This window comes from Schistocerca piceifrons, chromosome X (assembly GCF_021461385.2).
Source record: "Schistocerca piceifrons isolate TAMUIC-IGC-003096 chromosome X, iqSchPice1.1, whole genome shotgun sequence".
In the NCBI taxonomy this organism is placed as follows: domain Eukaryota; kingdom Metazoa; phylum Arthropoda; class Insecta; order Orthoptera; family Acrididae; genus Schistocerca; species Schistocerca piceifrons.
Window position 1 is genome coordinate 204,077,574 of NC_060149.1, and position 20,040 is coordinate 204,097,613.

At 41.0% G+C, this 20,040-nt stretch overlaps 1 protein-coding gene across 1 annotated transcript in view; it reads left to right on the forward strand.

The window, feature by feature from the left end:
* LOC124722051 (homeobox protein unplugged-like) overlaps positions 1–18,193 on the forward strand; it is a gene marked incomplete at its 5' end in the record, with an annotated part of 428,619 nt that extends 410,426 nt beyond the window's left edge. The window contains one exon of the mRNA XM_047247243.1: positions 14,590–18,193. Coding sequence (XP_047103199.1) covers positions 14,590–14,835 — 246 coding nt within the window. The remainder of the gene's footprint in view (positions 1–14,589) is intronic.
* Positions 18,194–20,040: the final 1,847 nt, after the last annotated feature.

Genomic DNA, 20,040 nt, shown 5'->3' on the forward strand with positions numbered 1-20,040 from the left:
GGATGTGTGATAGGACCGTTGTTGTCCTCTATATACATAAATGATTTGGCTGACAGGATGGATGGAAGTCTGCGGTTGTTTGCTGACGATGCCGTGGTGTGCGGTAAGGTGTCGAAGTTGAGTGACTGTAAGAGCACTTAGACAAAATTACCAGTTGGTGTGATGAATGGTAGATAGCATTAAATGCGGAAAAATGTAAGTTGATGCGGATAATTAGGAAGAAAAAAAACGGTAATGTTCGGATACAGTATTAATAATGTCCAGCTTGACACAGTCAAGTCGTTTAAATATCTGGAAACAATGTTGCAAAGCGATATGCGGTGGATGGAGCTAGTGAATACTGTGTTGGGAAGACGAATGGTCGACTTCGGTTTATTGGGAGAATTGTAGGAAATAGTGGTTCACCTGTAAAGGAAACAGCATATAGGACGCTGGTGCACCCTATTCTTGAATACTACTCTAGTGTTTGGGATCCGTACCAGGTCGGATTGAAGGAAGACGTCGAAGCAATTCAGAGGAGGGCTGCTATATTTGTTACCTGTACGTTCGAACGAAACTTAAGTGTTATGGAGATGCTTCCAGAACTCAAATGGGAATTCCAAGAGAGAAGGCGGCGTTCTTTTCACGAAACACTATTAAAAAAATTTAGAGACCCGGCATTTGAAGCTGACTGCCGAACGATTCTACTGTCGCCAACATTGATCGCGCGTAAGGACCATGAAGATAAGATACGAGACATTAGGACTCATACGGAGGCGTACGGACAATCGTTTTTCCCTGGCTCCATTTGCGAGTGGAAGAGGAGGGAAAATGACAAGCAGTGGTACAGAGTACCCTTCGCCTCGCATCTTACGGTGGCTTGCGGAGTATCTATGTAGATGTAGATGTAGATGTAGATCTAGGTGTAGATACTGGTACGCAGTTTATAGCCCCTATTTACTGCATTTTTTCTCATTTTCGTCCAGACTACCACGTCTGAAAGTTGGCTACTCTACACTCAAAGCATCAATAGTACCGGTACACATAATTCTGTCAGTTGTTTCCGGACAAGGCTTCCTTACCTCAAATTCATGCATATATGTTTCTCCATCGATCCTGAAAGTTTGTAACATCGTCTCGGAATCACCCCATACAACATGCATGTTGTGGCTGCATGTTGGGTGGGGTATAGCAAGTTTCGGAACTGAGACCACTCATGTACAATATCTGATAAAAAGTATCATGACACCCCTATGAAAAGCGGAATTTACCGCCACGTGTCACTAAAGGCGGATCCACAAGTATGAAAGGAGGCGGGGAGCACTATGTTGTCAGTAGAGATGCAGTCGATCAGGAGAGCTCAGTGCTTGGAACATCGGATGTCATCTGAGTAATGAATCCATCAAGAACGTTTCAACATTTCTAAAACTGAGCAGGTCGGCAGCTGGTGATATAATTGTGAAGTGGAAACACGAAGGGACAAAAACAGTTAAACCAAGACGAGGCAGCCCTCTTCTTACAGATGGGCAGTCTAACAACCGTACCACAACAAAGGCCAAAAATTAATTATGATTTGTAGTGTTACTCACGCTGCTAAATATTGTATTTTCGGGCAACAACAAAGTTATACAGGGTTATTACAAATGATTGAAGCGATATCACAGCTCTACAATAACTTTATTATTTGAGATATTTTCACAATGCTTTGCACACACATACAAAAACTCAAAAAGTTTTTTTAGGCATTCACAAATGTTCGATATGTGCCCCTTTAGTGATTCGGCAGACATCAAGCCGATAATCAAGTTCCTCCCACACTCGGCGCAGCATGTCCCCATCAATGAGTTCGAAAGCATCGTTGATGCGAGCTCGCAGTTCTGGCACGTTTCTTGGTAGAGGAGGTTTAAACACTGAATCTTTCATATAACCCCACAGAAAGAAATCGCATGGGGTTAAGTCGGGAGAGCGTGGAGGCCATGACATGAATTGCTGATCATGATCTCCACCACGACCGATCCATCGGTTTTCCAATCTCCTGTTTAAGAAATGCCGAACATCGTGATGGAAGTGCGGTGGAGCACCATCCTGTTGAAAGATGAAGTCGGCGCTGTCGGTCTCCAGTTGTGGCATGAGCCAATTTTCCAGCACGTCCAGATACACGTGTCCTGTAACGTTTTTTTCACAGAAGAAAATGGGGCCGTAAACTTTAAACCATGAGATTGCACAAAACACGTTAACTTTTGGTGAATTGCGAATTTGCTGCACGAATGCGTGAGGATTCTCTACCGCCCAGATTCGCACATTGTGTCTGTTCACTTCACCATTAAGAAAAAATGTTGCTTCATCACTGAAAACAAGTTTCGTACTGAACGTATCCTCTTCCATGAGCTGTTACAACCGCGCCGAAAATTCAAAGCGTTTGACTTTGTCATCGGGTGTCAGGGCATGTAGCAATTGTAAACGGTAAGGCTTCTGCTTTAGCCTTTTCCGTAAGATTTTCCAAACCGTCGGCTGTGGTACGTTTAGCTCCCTGCTTGCTTTATTTGTCGACGTCCGCGGGCTACGCGTGAAACTTGCCCGTACGTGTTCAACCGTTTCTTCGCTCACTGCAGGCCGACCCGTTGATTTCCCCTTACAGAGGCATCCAGAAGCTTTAAACTGCGCATACCGAATGGAGTTAGCAGTTGGTGGATCTTTGTTGAACTTCGTCCTGAAGTGTCGTTGCACTGTTATGACTGACTGATGTGAGTGCATTTCAAGCACGACAGACGTTTTCTCGGCTCCTGTCGCCATTTTGTCTCACTGCGCTCTCGAGCTCTCTGGCGGCAGAAACCTGAAGTGCGGCTTCAGCCGAACAAAACTTTATGAGTTTTTCTACGTATCTGTAGTGTATCGTGACCATATGTCAATGAATGGAGCTACAGTGAATTTATGAAATCGCTTCAATCATTTGTAATAGCCCTGTATTATGTGGCAGGTGTCATTAGAGCACCGTTAACAAAGTCATTTAATGAAATAATGGATAAACTAGGCACTCATTTTTTCCTGTTTCCCACGCTGATCTCTTTGTGAACTCATGGCTCAATCGTCGAAAATCTAGGTGGTGATGATTCCAAGCTCGGATGCAGAAAGGCCTAGGTGTTATTCTGCGAACTTTTATAGATGTTTTTCATAAACCATTCTTGAAGATTAAACTTTTGCAAGTTAGCACAATGGTGATGTAAAAAAGTAATCAGCACTCCGAATTTAAGTTACACTTCTTTTTTATTACTTTTGTTGCAATATCACGTAACACACAAAACATCACTTCACAATATAAAACATACTTGAAAATATCCTCCTCACCGTTAAAGTTCACATTTTATAAACTGACAACAATTTGCGTCTTTTCAACATGACGACGAAGACTTGACTTTCTAATAACCGCTTACGCGCCCAAAAATCAGAGTTACAAATACGTGAAAGATAATAGTGACAAAAGAAAGAATACACATAAGAATAATGTCATTGCAATATAAACATATCGATGTATCAAAGTGTGGTGTCACCGCCAGACACCACACTTGCTAGGTGGTAGCTTTAAATCGGCCGCGGTCCATTAGTACATGTCGGACCCGCGTGTCGCCACTTTCAGTGATAGCAGACCGAGCGCCACCACACGGCGGGTCTAGAGAGACGTACTAACACTCGCCCCAGTTGTACGGACGACGTAGCTAGCGATGCACACTGACGAAGCCTCGCTCATTTGCAGAGCAGATAGTTAGAATAGCCTTCAGCTAAGTCAATGGCTACGACCTAGCAAGGCGCCATAGCAATTGATAGTTATCGTGTGAAGCATGTCTCATCAAGAACGATGTATACAAATGATGGATTAAAGTTAAGTATTCCAGCAGCTACGTACTTTTCTTTATAGCATTCATTACGTATCCTGTTACAGACCTATCTCTTGCCTGCGTGAGCTAAACGCGTGCCTTTCGGCTACTTCCGTGGCGTGGCTGTCATGTTACGCCACAACACAAAGTACCTCTACATTAATGAAATCAAATCTGAAGGTTGTCACAGAAATATGTTAACTACTTTACAGAAACACAGTAGAATATTGCTGGTATCGAGAGAGTGAGGTGATCTGCCGTAATGGTTACGTAATTCAAGTACCATTACTGCAGAGGGTGGCTGTAAATATGGCACGTAATCAGCAGAAAAGATCATTTCTGCGTTTCAACGTGTTACCAACAGGACAGGAGGCACAGTGACTCTGCGTAGTGAGTTAAAAATAATCGGGTGCAAAGGTCGAGCGGCTCATAAGCCACACTCTTCTGTAGTGAATCTATGCGACTGCTGACGTGGTGTAAAAACCAACACCACTGTACAGTGAATGATTCGAAACGAGTGATTTGGAGCGATAAGTCACCTTATATCCTGTGGCAATCAGATGAAGGGATTTGGGTTTCACGAAAGCCTGGAGAATGTTACCTGCCATAGTGGGAAGTACGGAGGAGGTGATGTTGCGCTATGCATTTGTTTCTCGTGGCTAGGGTGAGGTTCCTTTTTGCGTGTAAGAGTCCGCCAGATGTGGAAGGATATGAATACATTTTACACCATTTGGTACTGCGTAAAGTGGAGGAACAGTTCTGAGACGATGATTGTATCAGAACGACTACAAACCCTCTCATAAATCGGCATCTGTGAGGCAATAGTTTGTAGACAACAACATTCCTGAAACGAAATGGTGTGCACAGAGTTCCGACTCGAAGCCAACGGGACACTTTCAGGATGAGTCAGAAAGTCGACTTCGCTCAATACCTTCTCTCGTTTCGGATTTTGAGGAGGAATGGGCCGCCATTCCACCACAGATATTGAAAGTGTTCCCAGCTGAGTTCAAGTCGTAATAAGGGTGGCCAAATTCCATATAATGTATGGTACGGTGTTTGCTTACTTCCGCTGGCCGCAGGTAAGATTTATAAGCAATATTTGAGTGCAGAAGCACATACATATACTGAGTTTGTCCCTATTTTTGAACTGTTCGCATCATATCTTTGTTTCCGGCATCGGCAGGAAAAGTGGTGTGGCTGGCTCTGAGCACTATGGGACCTAACATCTGTGGTCATCAGTCCCCTAGAACTTAGAACTACTTAAACCTAACTAACCTAAGGACATCACACACATCCATGCCCGAGGCAGGATTCGAACCTGCGACCGTAGCAGTCACGCGGCTCCGGACTGAGCGCCTAGAACCGCTAGACCACCGCGGCCGGCTAAAAGTGGTGTGTTTTGGAAACATGGAGTGCTGTAGTATGTTTGAGTAGTAATGATCAGTGCAAGCAAGAAGTGGAGCTGTCCCCAGGTGACGAATTTGTAGGTTGGCGGACAAGTAACGGTCAGCGCAACACTGAAGTCACTGTTACTAAACGCAGCACTTAGTCGTCTATGATATTAGTGGCAGCTTCGATCAGCGTATAGGTGATGTCCCCTACAGTGAGAACAAATATCTATAGCTGAGGCTTAGGATTCGACAGTGTGGGGCGGCTGGTAAATATCCAAATTGCCGTTACTTCTGTTATGCCGTTGTGAAAGACATGTAACTTGTCTGTGTGAGCTTTACGTCTATCTTTGCCGTTTACAAGAGCCTGAAAACTATTTTCGCGGTCAGTCAGAAAGCGATGGAGAACATACTGACCATAATTTCCATTCTGCAAGTCCACCTAAATCTTTGTGCTCACTGAAAGAAAATGTTTCTACTTGTTATTTACACAGTGGGATCATGAACTATGACTATAAATAAAAGTTTTGAGTTTTAACTGATTGATATAGTGAGCGAAATTTCACATGCACAAAATATATTAATACCCCTAATAATAATAATAATAATATCTCTTTCGAAAACAGCTCTATTAACAATTCAGAAGTGAACTCTACGGGAAGTTCTAAGTAAAATAGTCTATGGTCCTGACTTCCGACCACCAAAAGATAATTCCTCGCCTTAAAAGTGGAAAACAATCACGCCAATTGCCAAGAGATTTTATGATCATTACGGGCGGCACACAAACAGTTAATATCTCTGTCATTTAGCAATTTACAACCTTCTTAATTTTTATACAAATAGAGTTAAGTTTGTTTTAATTACTGAAAAACTTTTAGCTCGATTGCATTTAAATGTCTACTGGAATTTGTAGAACGGACCCGACAGACATGACCCCTGAACTGCTTCTTTAACATTCCTTGTATTCATAGTTATTTGCAATACATTCTCGTACATCGGTAAGTGGTATTATACTATTATTGTAATCGAGTGCTGTAATTAGAACTTTCTATTACAAACACAAATGATACGTAATCTGTCATGAACAGGGACGTTTTTGTTTCAAATTGGGATTTTCAGTAAATAACTTGAAAACTAATAGAGATAGCTTACTGGTGTCACATATATAGGGTTTTTACTTGTAGCTGAAGTTACAAGCGAATTTTCATCTTTCCGAGCCTGATATTTATCGCCTTCAATTTTTCGTAAAAACACTGATTTTGACCAAAACATTGCTCTGATCAAGTTGAAACTTGTAAGTTTTAGTTGGGACATACTGACCAATTTTTAGGTTTCTAGTTTTATTATTTAGCGCCACTTGCGTTTTTCTTACGTGCTTATATTTTGTTTAACATATTCATTTGGTCATTTCTGAAACCTTACAATGTTAACAGTAATATATTGAAGCATGCACAGACGAAGTTTGGAAATGGTGTTTTAGTTTGCAATTTCACTCTTAGATTATGGTGCAGTCCTTTGTTTGTCAAGTACAGTCGCCTTTGATGACGTGGTGCTGGTAATGGTGAAGTGAGGTAAGCCCAGCGCACTCGCTCGTCTCACAAGGGAACCTCCCCATCGCAACCCCCTCAGATTTAGTTATAAGTTGGCACAGCGGATAGGCCTTGAAAAACTGAACACAGATAAATCGAGAAAACAGGAAGAAGTTGTGTGAAACTATGAAAAAAATAAGCAAAATATACAAACTGAGTAGTCCACGTGCAAGATAGGCAACATCAAGGAGAGTCTGAGCTCAGGAGCGTCGTGGTCCCGTGGTTAGCGTGAGCAGCTGCGAAACGAGAGGTCCTTAGTTCAAGTCTTCCCTAGAGTGAAAAGTTTACTTTCTTTATTTTTGCAAAGTTATGATCTGTCCGTTCGTTCATTGACGTCTCTGTTCACTGTAATAAGTTTAGTGTCTGTGTTTTGCGGCCGCACCGCAAAACCGTGCGATTAGTAGACGAAAGGACGTGCCTCTCCAATGGGAACCGAAAACATTTGATCACAAGGTCATAGGTCAACCGATTCCTCCACAGGAAAACACGTCTGATATATTCTATACAACACTGGTGACGGCATGTGCGTCACATAATAGGAATGTGTTGTCGGCCCACCTAACTTGTACACTTGGCGAATGGGTAAAAAGATTCTTCTACCTTGCCCGATTTAGGTTTTCTTGTGGATGTGATAATCACTCCCAAAAAAGTGATGAAAACATAAGAGCTTGTCATATAAACTGCAACAAATGAATGCAACAGTTTCACAGTCGCACAGTTTTCCCTGTGCTCTGTCAAAAACGTACGTTTTTAACGTTTTCAAATTTTTCCGTGTGTAGACCGTCAAATCCTGCATATGTCCAAGCAAATCTGAACATGTCCTGGAATTTTGGAACAGAGACGTCAATGAACGAACGGACAGATCATAACTTTTCGAAAATAAACTCTTCACTCGAGGGAAGACTTGAACCAGAGACCTCTCTTTCCACAGCTGCTCACGCTAACCACGGGACCACGGCGCTCCTGAGCTCACACTATCGTTGATGTTGCCTATCTTGCGCATGGACTACTCAGTTTGTATATTTTGCTTATTTTTTTCATAGTTCCACACAACTTCTTCCTGTTTTCTCGATTGATCTGTGTTCAGTTTTTCAAGGCCTGTCCACTGTGCCAACTTATAACTAAATCTGAGGGGGGTGCGATGGGGAGGTTCCCTTGTCAGTACCTCTTACAGTGATATAGCGCTTGTTTCGCCTCAACAGAATGAGGTCTGTTACAATTGATGCACTTCATTTGGGTCGGACATTGTTCGCTGATGTGCCTATATTGGAGGCTATTAAAACATTGCCTCTCATCTGGCACACAAGGCTGTACAGGGCATCTAGTTCCACGAATAGCTACAGCGTCCGGTAAAATTGGAGTGTCTAACTTTAACAAGTAGGTTTGCAGTTTGTGAACTTGTTCTTCACCAATCCTTACCATAGTGCATACTAAATCTTCTAAGACCTAGAACGGGTAATGCAGATTGCATGCACTCCAAAATCTCCGCTTCTTCAAGTTCTGTATCACCATTTCGTATTTCTCCTTACTTGTGGACAACGAAAGAAGGGTAGCGAGTTGCTATATTTTTAAATTTTAATACTTTGCTAAATACTAGGGAACTGGTCTATCCTGGACTTTTTAATTCAACCTTCCCTTTTCGTTTTTCCGACGGAAGATATATTACTTATGATATATTAATTTCTTTAGTTTCGGTAAGAAATGGCTTACGATTTTTCCTAGAGACGTTGGGAGCAGACAGTTTATGTGTTAACCCAAACTTTCCATATAAACTACGTACCGTATAGACCACCATCTGAACGGTTGTAGAAGTTAGTAGACCTCTGAGTAGTTACAGTCACCATGGGAGAAATGTTTATTACATTTTGTTGGCAGGAATCGGAAGCAAAAGCTACATTTAAAAGGTAATCATTTACAGTTGAAACATTTTTAGCAGGTGACGACTTCATAAACTTCTGCAATAAATGTATCTGAGTTCCGTAATTTAAGCCTTTGCCGCTTATTTCTCGCGCTGCGGAAGTCTTCAGTCTGTGTTTCATATTGACTCATAACAACCACTAACGAGTAGCTGGTAGCATCCATCGTGTTATTTAACATAGCTCCTGGAGAAGCTTGGAGAGAAGCTGGGCAGTCAGTTGTAGTCAGTGTTAACCAGAAAAGGCGTCGAAATCACCACCCCTTCAGCACATATCCTACGATACACGGTGAGGCTAGTCATCACCGAGAGAAAATCTAAATGGTATAGTTTGTTACAGATTACTGTATAAAACGTAAAACCAGTATTCAGGAAACTTAATGCACCACACAGAAGAACGACATCGGAGGACGTCTAATCACTTACGCGACGTTGAGTGTACTTCTTGCGACGCGTCTTGGAAAAGAAAATAGTTCATCGGTCACCAGAACTCGCAAGCGGCTTTTTTTCGTGCGTCCAAACATGATTTTATAATCGAGAAACAAAAACGAAAGCAAGACGGAATACTATTTAGTCCATGTTGGAACCTGTGAACTCCGCGACCGACAACCAGCCACGAATACTTTTTAAATGTTTTATTTTAGTAACATAAGCAGTTTCAGCCTACCACGCATGCCCATTTTGAGGTGGCTAATATTTCTCGTTACACAGATTTTCTGACCAACAGGATGTCATCTGCTCAAAACTGTACAAGAATATGTGAGTAGTTAGCGCCACTTTATAAGTTGTTGCATTAATAAAATTATGTTAAAGTGATTTTATTTATCTATATATGACGCAACATTGTTGTGTTCACTTACATAAATTCCAGTAGATGTCGACTTGTTTAGTTGTGCACCGTATGGTTTTCTAGTTCGCTGTATATGTAGTTGAATTCCACGCACCATACATATTGTAAACAAATTACTGTGGCTCACTTTATAATATTATTAAAATGCATGTTGGGCACCACACATGTGCTATACATTTGATTCTTTTGTTTACATTACAAAGTTTATCATTAGGCAAGGATACAAAGATTTCATTCGTTAAATATTGAACAAGGATGTAAACTAAGCAAATCTCATGTACAACATGAAACATGTTAATGATAAGAAAATGTATGTATTCTAAAAGTAAACTTATTATTATAGGACAAATTGTTTTAGTAGGGTTTTTTCTCAGTGGAAATTACTGACTAAATACTGATTGCATATTATGAAGTAGGTATATATTTCCACACGTTTGTATATACAGTTATTCGATTATCACAGTTTATAAGTGAGTTGCAAAAAATACAAAATTACGATTTGGGATGGCGGAATGAGAACAACACATTTGTTCATCATCGTAGTTTATATTTATACACACATCAAAAAAAGTTTTGCATCACCTCGGTTCCGAGAGTTCCGGAACCTGCACAGAAAATTGGAATAGAGATCAACATAAACATCATTTCCGCCATTTTTATTGCTCATGAAAACCACACTTTGCGTGTTGTACCACCATATAGCGAGATTTTTAGAGGTGGTGGCCCAGATTGCTGTACACACCGGTACCTCTAATAGCCAGTAGCATATCCTCTTACAGTGATGCGGACCTGTATTCGTCGTGGTATACTATCCACAAGTTCATCAAGGTCCAGATTGTCCCACTCCTCAACGGCGATTCGGCGTATCTACCTCAGACCCGCTGGTCGGTCACGTCGTCCATAAACAGCCCTTTTAAATCTATCCCAGGCATATTCAATAGAGTTCATGTCTGGAGAACATGCCGGCCACTCTAGTCGAGCGATGTCATTATCCTGAAGGAAGTCATTCACAAGATGTGCACGATGGGGGCGTTAATTGTCGTCCATGAAGACGAATGCCTCGACAATATACTGCCGATATGGGTTCATTATCGGTCGGAGGATGGCATTCACGTATCGTACAGCCGTTACAGCGCCTTCAATGACCACCAGCGGTGTACGTCGGCCCCCCCATAATGTTACCCCAAAACAGCAACGAACCTCCACTTGCTGCACTCACTGGACTGTTTGTCTAAGGCGATCAACCTGACCGGATTGCATCCAAACATGTCTCCGACGATTGTCTGGTTGAAGGCTTATGCGACACTAATCGGTGAAGAGAACGTGATGCCAATCCTGAGCGGTCCATTCGGCATGTTGTTGGGCCCATCTGCACCGCGCTGCATGGTGTCGTGGTTGCAAAGATGGACGTCGCCATGAACGTTGGGAGTGAAGTTGCGCATCATGCAGCTTATTGTACACAGTTTGAGTCGTAACACGACGTCCTGTGGCTGCACGAAAAGCTTTATTCAACATGGTGGCGTTGCTGTCAGGGTTCCTCCGAGCCATAATCCGTAGGTAGCTGTCATCCACTGCAGTAGTAGCCCTTGGGCGGCCTGAGCGAGGCATGTCATCGACAGTTCCTGTCTCTCTGTGTCTCCTCCATGCCCGAACAACATCCCTTTGGTTCACTCCGAGACGCCTGGACACTTCCCTTGTTGCCGCGCGGGGATTAGCCGAGCGGTCTGAGGCGCTGCAGTCATGGACTGTGCGGCTGATCCCGGCGGAGGTTCGAGTCTTCCCTCGGGCGTGGGTGTGTGTGTTTGTCCTTAGGATAATTTAGGTTAAGTAGTGTGTAAGCTTAGGGACTGATGACCTTAGCAGTTAAGTCCTATAAGATTTCACACACACTTGAACATTTGAACTTCCCTTGTTGAGAGCGCTTCCTGGCATAAAGTAACAATGCGGACGCGATAGAACCGCTGTATTGACCATCTAGGCATGGCTGAACTACAGACAACACGAACCATTTACCTCCCGCCTGTTGGAATGACTGGAACTGATCGACTGTCGGACCCTTTCCGTCTAATAGGCGCTGCTCATACATGGTTGTTTACATCTTTGGGCGGGTTTAGTGACATCTCTGAACAGACAAAGCGACTGTGTCTGTGATACAACGTCCACAGAAAACGTCTATCTTCAAAATTTCTGGGAACCTGGGTGGTGCAAAACTTATTTTGTTGTGTGTACAATTACATACTGATATCTTAAACTGTAGTGGTGTGACTGTTAGGGGTGCAAAGTCTGATTGATTATTGTGAACAGTAAAAGGAAACTCGGAAAAAGTTTATTGGCTAGTTCCAGCTGCTCATGTAGAACGTGCTGAGGTGAGCTAAGAGTGTCTCTATACATATTACTAGTTGCCCTGAGGGTCCATTTTCTTGCTTTTGTTAGTGCCATGTAATATCTCTATGTTATCATTAATGAAGAGACAGAGTGTCCATACTGATTCATGTGAATGGCTATTACAGATTCATTTAAATTTTTTAGTCTAAGAACATCCATGTGTTTATGATATGTTATACAGAAACTCCTGCCCATCTGTCCAAGATAAAAGCTTGGGAGACTGTCACGCCTAAGGTCGTGGTTTTGGTGCTGTGGATAATGTTTTGTTGCACATGTTTTTTTTAGTGTGGGAACTTATTTGTACTCCTGTCTTTTGGAAAAAGATTGGAAATTTGGTATAATATTGTGCCTAGGAAGGGAATGCATGCAAATAGTTCCTTTCCTGCTGCTGGTTGTGAATTTACTAGAGATGATTTACCATCATTAATTTTATTGTACAGACAACCAATTATTTGTGGCTTATAGACATTATTTTTGGCTAGAGTTTTAATAATATCGATTATTTCACCTTCACAGATGAACTGAAGGGAATTATATTTATATTGTTCAACATGAATCTGAAGTATGTCATTTTGTACTGAATTTGATGGGATGAAGAATTTCATCTGTGGTGATAAGTTTTCTAGGAATTTCAAATGCAAGCTTTTGATTCAACTTTTTTTATTCTAAGATTAAGAAAATTGATACACTTTTTCTGTCTAATGCTCAAAAGTGAATTTGATATTGTGGTGCATGTTACTCATGGCATTTGGAAATGATTCTATTTCATCTACTGCACGATTGACCAAGATGATAGTATCATCAACATACCTTTTGTAATAAATCAGTTTGCCAGTTAAATGCGTATAGGCCGTGAAAAATTTATTTTCCAGAAGGTTACTAAAAATAATGGCTAAAAGGCCTGCAAGACTTCTTTCCATTACTATGTCATTTGCCTGCATGTAGGTTTTGTTGTTGAATAAAAGTAGTTATGTGCTACAATTAATTTTAACATCTCTATGACTTAGTGTATCTCTGCCTTGCAAAGCTGTTTGTTTTTTATGCAATAGCATTTAATTGTTTAAATACTTTCACGGGCAGTTATATTTTTCTACACGTTTACAGTGTCCAGGGATGCAAATCTGGCACTGTCTGGTATGTGTGCATCGCTTCTATCATTAATAAATTGTTGGGGCTTTCCAATAGAGAAGTTTTCTTCAAATGTGTAAAAGTTACTAAGGAAATATTTAAGCTTCTTAGAGGAGTAATAAGCTGGGATGTTCCTTGAATTAATAATTGGACTTATTGGGCACTGGCATTTATGAATCTTTGGCTAAGATCTTAGCTTATCAGGTACAGGGTTAGTGATTAAGCAACGTTGAACATCGGCATCTGATAAAAGGTAGTAGGCATTTGTACTTAATTTCCTATGCTGAGCTTGATATTTGGGTGTGGGACGAGTCTCCAGTTCTTGAATGTTGTTTTGAAGAAATAATTGTAAGGTTTTGTTGATATAACCTTCTTCATACATAACTACTGCAGTATTGCTTTTACCTGCATTAACAACAAGGACTTTGTTATCTCTAAGTTTTATATTAATGCTAGTGAGTCTTTTTGAATCAGTTTCCCAGAACTGTTTAATGATTGAACTTACAGTACTTTTTTCACTTGGGCTTAGTTTGGCAATGTCTCATGCAATTTTTGGACCAACAACGAGTTATTTGTGTTTTTGTCATTACGCTTTCGTAGAATGTAATGCCTGAGACCATTATGTAGTAAACAAAATTAAGCTTAATCAAGCAAAATGCTGCTAGAGTGTATTTCTATCTCATATGATTAAAATTCTGTGGTGTTAGAAGTGTCAGTAGGACAATATGTTAATTTTGAAATAAGTTCACTGCAGACCGTATCAAAACACAGATATGCCGACTAAAACGGTAATTGACGGTCGAGCAATATCGAGGCGGGTGTCACTGTAAGTGATGTCTTCGTTTTGGTAAAAGCGGAAGATAACTCTTTCTTACCCAACGATTCAATTGTTTTATATCGTGGTGTCTTGAAACATAATGAAGAGGAAAGACTTTAAAGACACAGCTTCAAAGTAAGCATACTAGACAAAAAATTTGTCCTCCACAGGAGATGTCACACAAATACCGCGTAAAACTGCTTTTAACATTGGCATTTCCTACTCATGATACTAGATCTTCTCTAAAAGATGCTTCTTTTTGCCAGTATCTTAAGAAGTGTATTCCAACCAGGTGCTACAAAATATTACTTGATAATGGGCAAATTACTTGCCCTGAAGCTTTCTAGTATACTTAAAACACTACCCATTTAGGAGAGAATTGGGGAATCAGCATAGCGTCATCCCCAGGCTGAAAGCAGCTCCTTTCCCCTTAGCTACCGAAAAGTAGCCCTAGCATCCACAGTAACTCACAAGAAACGATATGATGCAAAAAAAGAAAAATATAGATAAAAGGCACAGGAATATTTACCTTAAAATTATCTGTATTTTCTTTTGGCGATGTTTTTGTACACATTGAAAAATCATTTCTTATATCTCCCACTGTCTATGTGTGCTGACTGAAACCATTACAGATTATCTGATGCCTCGTGGTGGTTGTGTGTGCAGGTGAAGATCTGGTTCCAAAACAGGCGGGCCAAGTGGAAGCGCGTGAAGGCGGGCCTGACGTCTGGTGCCGGATCACGCACCACCGGAGCGGGTCCAGCACCCAAGATCGTGGTGCCCATCCCGGTCCACGTGAACCGGTTTGCTGTGCGCAGCCAGCACCAGCAGCTGGAGAAGTGTGCTGGGCTGCGCGCCCCACACCATCGACCGAGACCCGCCACACCACCTCCAGGGCTGGCCGCCATCTGAACGACAGTGGCCAGCCTTGTCCACATGCACCGGTTCGCCGAAATTCGCCAGGACCAACAGCTGCTCATCTGGGCCGGCCAGTGCACACTGTTTGATCTGCAGTGCTCCACTCCGCCACCTACAGACTTCGCCTTCATTTGAGGGCCACACCACTGTCGCTGGTATTCTGGCATGCGGAAGGGTGCCAGAAGCAACTGTTTCACACCACCACATATGCAGCACCTCACTACGGCATCTGAAGCACTCACAATTACCTGGGAGTCACACTACTGTAATGACCATTCTGTTCCCTGTGTCTCTTATTGTAGCGAGCTACCAGTACCTTCAGCAGGACTGCACACATTACTGCGCCAACCACAACCTCAGTTCCACCAGCACTGTGGTTCCTATCGTAGTGTACATGAACCAAATTGTGGAGTGCGACCAGAACTCGGATTAGCACAACAAACTGTGTGAGCCATTCTACAGCACATCTGACTGCAAAGCCCACAGTTTGCAGCTGAGGCTCTACTGTTGACCTATCACCTGCAGTTACACAAAACGGAAAGTGCTATCAGTCCTGTCACGAAGGTAGAGCAGCCCAGCACTAGTCGTCATGTGTAGACTGTTCACCAGAAAGATGACTGCTATTCCCACTTCGTTCATCGTAGGGAATGTGCATGTGTATTCATCGCTTAGTGTCCTGCTAAAGTGAGAGTCTCTGTAATGTATCTGAAATACAGAAAACGTATACACAAGAAGTTTATTCCAATGATTCACTATATTATTCTGGACCTCGAGTAATCATCAAGGAAACTTTGACAGTGTGGAAATGATGCATCCAATATACTTTAAAACTACTCACAAAACACAGTATCTAGTTCACAAAGACTCTATTATGCGTACTGTCCTATTGAGAAAGCGCATTCCGAAGGCCAATATAGTGAATTGGAATCAAACACAAAGTCACACCACATTATTGACCTAAATCAGGACTATGTTCAGTACGCTATGCTACACCATTCTGCTATTGTGACCACAGGAAGATATTCTGTACCTTCAGTTACGGAACTTCTTATAATCTCCTACCTCAGTTCCAGAATTTAAGTATAGTGTTTGTAAGCGTTCCACAGTTCCTCACGAGTAACAGTGAATCCAGTGATTGAAAATGTATCAAACATCTGAATTCCTTCAGGCCAAAGAATTTTCTTTTTATCGCACATGACTGATTTACTTTCAGAGAAATACTAATGTTTATTAACCTTATAGGTATGAAGGTATTGTTTAGGGCAACCTGTACATTTGTTGCCTTAAAGTGGACTGGGAAGTATCCTATTAAATGCTGATATGTGGTTTCATTTTCAGAGGCACGTAAATAATGAAATAATGCGTTCCTTTTGTCTTCATGAAGATTGTAGGAAAAACTTAGCTGGCATGTATCACTGTACGTACCTCACATCTCAGTAAAGAGTTGATATGGAAATAATTGGAAAGAAGGAGAGAGTGAAAAAGTCCTATCAAAATCTTGTTTTCTACGACAGCGAGAATCCCCATAGTAGCTATCAAAGCTGCGGTATCTGAGGTCGATTTTCCGTATTCCGAAATCCATCACTGTATTCTGATGCAGCTCATCAACATTACAAAGTTCAGTGCCGAAGCCTACGCAGAACTACACAACAGTTGGCAGATGTCACGCACATCGCCGTTAGAAATTGCGATTAATTCCATTCCTATTCTCTCCGTTGAGAGATACCTTACGAAAGCTTTAATGGTAGTGTCCTAGTCGATTTTAAAAAGGATGGGAGAAGATATCAGCCATGTTACTGATGAAGAAACGAAAATTTTTTCTTGAAAGACGAACCTCAAAATGTACTGTTATCTGAACGAATTTCCTCTGGGTGTGTCTTACAATGAGCAGCATACTTCTGCCACTACTGCTCATTGTTCATTTCCTTACTACAGAGGCCACCAGTAACAAGGCAAAACAATCGCACAAGAGCTTTTATTTCCCTTTCTTTCCTTAGCTACAATACTACAGCAACTGGTAATGAAATGCTTGCTCGTTTTCAAGCAAATTGCAGAAAAGAGGCGATGAGAAAGGAAGATATTGGCCACCTGCTTTTGTGTTATACCTGTCACTTCAGCGTTCGCCTGCAGTGTTTTAGGAAAACACGCGGCTACATGAATGACACTGACTACTGCCAATTACAACCTCTGTGCCACCTCACTTTGTAAAATGGTTTACAACAGGCGCGAAGCGAAATTAATGTCACATATATGAATATTTGGCAGTTTATTCACTGATAATCCTTGTACTACTGTCCAGATACGCTTCATTCTTGACAACAGAAGTTCACGACCAGGCACTCTGTCTCAAAGATAGTTTCACGTGCCAGTACAAACTCACAAAACCTCATATAGCTCTATGGCTCATCAGGTTCTGGAAAAGTCACATTCACTTGTTCTTGTTGTAATAGTATGTAAAATCTGGAACGTGAAGATCAACAGTTCCAATCCTAACACACTTCAGTTACCTTTGTATTATTGGATTTCGATTTTGAGCCACTTTATAAGGTAAAGAACACATTCCAACGTGTACGCTTATCCTGTTACCACAGTAAACCCACTCTGTAACACTCGTCACCAATGATATGTGTGGTGCCTCGCCTATTATTGAATTTTTATTCGTAGATGAAGTAAGAGAAGCTACAGTAAATTTGTTCACAATATTGGTCAAGACTGCCTACCGAACCACTTTCACAGAACGATCATTATCAATAATTAACCGTGACTTAATCATACCACAACATAAAGATGAGTTTCTTTTTGAAAGACGGGAAGCCAGCAAGCATTTCAACAAGAATTCGGCGTTCAACCACAATACTTCCTTTCAAAACTGACTTCCAGGACAATAACTAATTATGAAATGGACTTCATATCAACTTAAGTGAGACTACGAGTGTTCAATAGTGACGATGGAAAAAGAAAGCGGACTCTAGTTCTCATAAACAAATGTGCAGTCACGGACTGACTAGTCTGTTCAATGAGTAACTAATCTAATAAATGTAATATGTGTAAAATATTCTTGATTAAATTCATTTTGTGCAATAAGAGTCAATATGCCGACTCTCATTGATAAGTATTTCAGCTGTTTTCAGTGTTTTCCATTATAACTTTGCAATGCGAAAAACGAGAGATGCATGTAATTTGATCGAATATTAAGATTATGTTCGATCTAGACCTTTTCATATGCTCTTTTTTGTTTTACGGCTGGTCGCTTATTTACTGTGTGTGCCATATGGTATAACGATGTGAGATTATTCAGTCCTAGGGAAATTGTTCTTATGTACTAAAGAGTAAAATGATTGTCTGTAGGCTATTTGCATCTAAGAACGGTGTACAGCAAGAATATTCATAATAAAAAACGATACAAATAATGCAGATTTATACATACTATTTTCATATTCTTAGAATTAAATTTCTCATCGTACAGCAGTAGTTATTGCGACAAAATTAATGTAGTGTTTCTTCAGAGATTTCTTGTATCGAATTTCAAACATTAATTTTTAAAATCCAAGAATGATCGTATTTTCATGGCTTTCGTCCGTTTATTCAGATCAGACCAGATTAATTCTCCCTCATTGTATGAGATTAAAAATAAAAGCTGATGTTAAGTCTGAGAATCTTCAAAAGAATCAAATCGTTAAGAAAGCCTCAACCAACATAGACTTTAAAGTTTTGTAGGACTTTTTGTCGTTTATCAGATATTGTATATCATAAAGTAAGTGATAAAAAATATTTGTGATGACGTTTTCCGCTATTTTCTAAGTAAAAGCTCACTGAAGTTAAGAAAGACATAAACTTGTCTTTAAAAGTAGTGTCATTGGACGTTCCTTCGTGTGAACTATAGAAGTAAGATAAACAAATAAATGTTGAATGGCTCCAAGTCTGGTGCAAGTTTTATAATTTGACGCCACATCATTTGTGTGCGCATGAGCTAGGCCCCTTATTTATCTCTAGCATCATCTCATTTGGGCTCAGAGGACTGAGTGGACTCTGTTTCAGACCTTTTCACCATTTATTAATTTAAAGTATGAGAGGTGGGACTTGTGTATAAGCAATCAATAACGCTGGCAACTAGAACACTACTTTTTTTCGTCATGCATTACACTCGTCAAATTGACCAGCCTCAGCCAAGGTTCTCTAGCAAACAGCTTTTTCCATGCGATGGGGCCAGTAGAGATTCTTGAAAAGAAAAAAGAAAAGTCATTTTGGAGACAAAAGTACTATTGTTCGAAGAAACAGATAAACTACTCTTCAGAATGGAAAGGAACTATTCTCCAAAACGAAGAGACACTCGTCCGCAAGAAACTAATGACTCCTCTGCTAGGTACTGAAAAGCCTTCTTCGAATTATTAAAATTCTTTATCTAATAAATTAAACTTCTCCTCATAAAAGTAAATTTTTCGAAAAAATGTAGCTCTTCTTCAGAAAAAACTAAAAACTGTACTTCGGTGAAACCAAACACTATTCCTAGGAGGAAAAAACCTAAGGCGTTTCTTTGAAACAAGACGAAACTGGAAACTTTTTGAAATAAACTGAGACCCAGCTACCCAACGAAGAAACACTTGAAAGTTTTTTTGCAAGTGGCGCCATCCCTGTGATACTGAGTGGTTAAACTTAAACTGACGGTGATCCGAGTGCTGCTGCGAGGGCTGTATGCATTGCAGGGCGCTGACACACCCTGGGTATATTCATTAATCGGTGCGTTAGCGGCGTATGCCGAAAAAGTAATAGTTCCACCTTCCGCCACCGTCAAAATATGGCGCATTAAGCGGTCAGAACGTGGAACGTTTCCTGTTTTCTCATCATTATGTTGTTTGTTACTTGGCAATGCGTTTTGATTTCTTTTGCGAAGTGACTGTTGATGTTAAGGGATAAGAAGATTGAAGTTTTCTGTACGTAACCCAATCGCTAGTGAGAAAAAAGACCGTGCACTGCTGGTAAAGTTGTTTTATCAGAACGGTAACAACAGTAACATGTCACTGCGGAAATATCACCGACAGAAACAGCTGTGAGGCCCCATGTCAGTAAATGGGCTAAATAATATGCACAAGAAATTTGAAGAATCAGGTGAATTATGGAGTGCGGCAGGGAGAGGAAGGCCGCCCATTCCAATTGCTGATGAAGTTATTGTGGCTATAGCCAATCGTGAAGTATATGCCT